The sequence below is a fragment of the Elaeis guineensis genome, chromosome 5 (assembly GCF_000442705.2).
Source record: "Elaeis guineensis isolate ETL-2024a chromosome 5, EG11, whole genome shotgun sequence".
Classification (NCBI taxonomy): Eukaryota; Viridiplantae; Streptophyta; class Magnoliopsida; order Arecales; family Arecaceae; genus Elaeis; species Elaeis guineensis.
Genome location: NC_025997.2, coordinates 1,652,529 through 1,656,769, shown reverse-complemented (window position 1 = coordinate 1,656,769; position 4,241 = coordinate 1,652,529). Strand labels below are relative to the sequence as shown.

The 4,241-nt window shown below is 44.7% G+C and overlaps 1 protein-coding gene across 1 annotated transcript; it reads left to right on the top strand.

Annotated features, from left to right (window-relative positions):
- The first annotated feature begins 290 nt into the window (after positions 1-290).
- LOC105044339 (putative receptor protein kinase ZmPK1) lies at positions 291-3,374 on the top strand. Its single transcript, XM_010922194.4, has one exon. The coding sequence runs from the start codon at positions 562-564 to the stop codon at positions 2,977-2,979; it is 2,418 nt and encodes an 805-aa protein (XP_010920496.3). The 5' UTR covers positions 291-561; the 3' UTR covers positions 2,980-3,374.
- The last annotated feature ends 867 nt before the right edge of the window (positions 3,375-4,241 follow it).

Below are 4,241 nucleotides of genomic sequence, written 5' to 3'. Positions count from 1 at the left end.
TCTTTGACGGGTTCTTCTAGGTCAATTTTCGGTTCCCTGGTGTTCAAGGGTCAGCAGTTCATTTGACGCGTGGATTTAGACGGAAGACGACGGCATGGACGCTGTGTGGAATTTGAATGGCTCACCGTCCCAGACCATCTCAAGAAGAAGACTGCCATACATTCATGTAGACCTTACCTAAACGCAGGCGCGACCGGCGCTGGCGCTTTCTTTAGCTAGCTATGGCGAGGAACGACTAGATTAGCATCAATTTGTTAAATCTACATTCTTTATTAATAAATTTGGGGAAGTTCTTCCTTCCTCCACTTGCGTTCAGCAAAATAAAAGAAATTGGGGATAGTTTCACTGTTTGAACCGAGAGAGAGAGAGAGAGAGAGAGACGGGTTCCAATGGACAAAAATTAGCTTTCAAAGGAACAAGCTACAGAGTTTTAGAGGCGGTAGAGTTGAATGTTCTTAGAATTTTTAAAATGAAACTCATTCTGGTGCTCTTCTCCCTCCTCCTATTTAACTAACAGCTCAAGGGAAGAGATTCTCTTCTCGTACCATTCACCAGAAGATCATGAAGAATCCATCTCCTCTTACAAACATCCTCATCCCTCTTTTCCTCCTCCTCCTCCTCTTCTTGCTCGCTCCCTCTGCATCGCGAGCAGCACGGAGCTCTCTTTCAAGAGGGTCTTCTCTCTCCGTAGAGAAATACTCGGATATCCTCGTCTCCCCAAGCAGGTCTTTCACATGCGGCTTCTATAACGTCGGCACTAATGCCTCCTTCTCGATCTGGTTCTCCAACTCAGCCAACAAGACCGTCGCATGGACTGCAAACTGGGATCGTCCGGTAAATGGTCATGGATCAAAAATTAGCTTCTGGAAGGATGGAGGCATGGTTCTAGCTGACGCCGATGGCACGGTTGTGTGGAGCACCAACACAAGCTCGACGCTAGCCGATCGAGTGCTGCTATTGGACACCGGTAATCTTGTCGTGCAGGACCCCAGCGGTAAAATTCTATGGCAAAGCTTCGATTCTCCTACGGACACTCTTCTCCCTACGCAACCGATTACTAAAGCCATTCGAGTAGTATCTGCGGCCGCTCCAGGAACACTCTCTTCAGGCTACTATGGCTTGTATTTCGACAACGACAACGTCCTCAGGCTCATATACGATGGGCCTGAGATATCTAGCATCTACTGGCCCAAACCTGATTACAGTGTGTTTCAAAGTGGCAGGACGACCTACAACAGCAGCAGATATGCAGTATTGGATGAGATGGGAAAGTTCGTTTCGAGCGACAAGTTAGCATTCAATGCTTCCGACGTGGCTCCTGGAATCTTAAGAAGGCTGACTCTGGACTACGATGGCAATCTCAGGCTTTACAGCCTAGATGAATCGAAAGGAACGTGGTCGGTTACCTGGGAAGCTCTTCCGCAGCCCTGCCTGATACATGGGCTGTGTGGCAGGAACGGAATCTGCATGTGTATGCAATCCAAAGTGGTTTGTTCGTGCCCTCCTCATTACGAGATGAGCGATCCAAGCGACTGGCGCAAAGGTTGCAAGCCAAAGTTCCACATGAGCTGCAACACCAACTCATTCCTAGAGCTACCCCGAACAGATTTCTGGGGTTACGATCTCAATTACTCCGAGTCCACTTCCTTGGAAGCTTGCAAGAAGACATGCGAAGAGGATTGTTCTTGCGAAGGAATACATTATGGGTCTGGGTCTGGTGAGTGCTATTCTAAAAGCAGTCTCTTTAATGGGAGAGCTTCTCCGGACACCCCAGGCATCACGTACTTGAGGATTCCTGCAAGTATATCAACATCGGCGTCCTCTGCTCCTCAAATGCACGAGCCCATTTGCAATGCTGGGGACTCTGAAGCCACAGCAAGTTCTTCAAATATGTACGCGAACAGCAGCAGGAAGACGAGATGGGTGTATTTCTATTGGTTCGTATCAGCATTCGGTGCCATCGAAATCATGTTTTTTGTATCAGGATGGTGGTGTATGTTCCGATGGGAACAGAAGCCAACATCCCTGGAAGAAGGGTGCAGGGAGGTCTCCAGTCAATTCAGGCAGTTCCCATATAAAGAGCTCAAGAAGGCAACTGGGAAATTCATGGATGAGATTGGACGGGGAGGCTCAGGTGTTGTGTACAAGGGGGTATTGGACGATAAGAGGGTGGTGGCGGTGAAGAAGTTGGGAGATGCGATCCAAGGAGAGCTCGGCGCTGAAATGAGTCTAATAAGGAGAATTTATCACAAGAACCTCGTGAGAATATGGGGGTTCTGCTCCGAAGGTCCGCACAATCTGCTAGTTACCGAATATGTGGCGAATGGTTCTTTGGACAAGCACATCTTCGGCGAACATGGCACAGCATGTGTTTTGGGATGGAGCGAGAGGTTCAAGATTGCAGTAGGGGTGGCACAAGGATTAGCATACCTTCATCATGAATGCCTTGAGTGGGTCATCCACTGTGACGTGAAGCCTGAAAACATACTCCTGGACGGTGAATTTGAGCCTAAGATTGCAGATTTTGGATTGGCAAAATTGTCAAAGAGAGGTGGAGTTGGTTCGGACATTTCACGGATTCGAGGAACCAGGGGATACGTGGCTCCTGAATGGACTACAAATCTTCCAATCACCACAAAGGTTGACGTCTATAGCTATGGAGTCGTACTTTTGGAGATGGTGAAGGGAATCAGGGTTTCAAACTTGATGGTTGATGAGGAAGAGGAGGTTGAAGGAACGCTGAAAAGTTTCGTTAGGATGTTGAAGGGAAAACTGGAGAGTGGAGATGAATCATGGGTCGAAGAGATTGTGGATTCTAGATTAAATGGGCAGTTCAATTGCAAGCAAGCAGAGAAGATGCTGGAGATGGTAGTATCTTGCTTGGAAGAAGACAGAAACAAAAGACCGACGATGGATTCTGTAGTCCATACGCTCCTGTCATACCATGATGAGCCCAGCTCCCAGGAGGTGCAGTTATAAGTCTCCTGGTCTTGTCTAATGTGTTTCTCTGTTTGTCTTTTCGACGGAAGTGTTTCCCAGTATGTCAGATGAAAGTAAAAGATGAAAGTGATGCCGACCTTCTTTCTTTTTGTTGGACATGTATATGTATTTGTAGAAAGAATTTAAAGGTGTTACACCATAAAAATTCTCCATTTCAAGTGTCAATGGCATGTTTACACTGCATTCCTTGGCATAAACAGTTACAACTAGATATATTGATAAAGCGAAACATTAAGATTGGGAATCTTCTCTACACAGATCTTGGTGTATATAGCCCAAGTCATAGCCATTGCTGTCCATCTCTTATAAGTTTCTGATGAGTCATGCAATTTTATCTGGCTCTGTCTGGTCGTACTGTTTATTAAATGCAGTCACTTGAGCTTGTATATTTTTGGGATTTTTGTAGGCAGCATAAAGAGGTGTTCCTTGAAACAATCATACTCAATCTTAATGCTCTGCTTCTGATTGTCGGGGGTGCTTTTATCTGTTTTCTAATACTTGCTACCAGATCATTAATGGACTAGAATGCGTGGTTGAGGCATCACCTTTGGCCAGACATATTCCTCATGTTGCAATGGCTTTCACAGTATGTGTCTGTTTTGCCTGTTTTGCAAACAGCATTTATAGGGGAAAATGCAATTTGTTGATTGGGCTAGGTGGATTGGTGTTCAGTGACAGTATGTTTGTTTATGCAATAAAATTTAGGTTACATACTTGCATTGCATTTCGTCGGAACAAATTTCAATATAATTGATTTACTGCTTAATTAATCTTGCATCATAGGCATGTCTACAGGATAGGCTGCTTCTCCAGCTCATTATTGTTCTTATAATGATCTTTAAGTTGCAGGCCTTGTTCTGTTAGTTGTCACAGTGTCACCAGTAGATAGATGAATAAGCATCTGGCTTGCCTATGTCCCATCTGTTGCTTGATGAAGGATACCTAGAACTTTGTTATGGGGACACATTCATCAGCTTCTCCTGCATTCCAAATGGCTCCGTAAATATCCTCAGCTCTGCTATGCTCCTCCTTATTTTGGAGTACCATGATCCGTAGAACCAAGCTCGTTTTAATATCTAATAAATATTTCAACCTGTATAGCTTGGATTTTTTCTAATAAAAAAGGTTTGGTGTTTTTAACATTATTTTTGCTTAAAAGTAAGAACAGTAACATACATCCCTTAAGTTTATCATTTGTGAGGAAACTCTGAAGTTGATCATTTTGTGACAGAATCTACCTC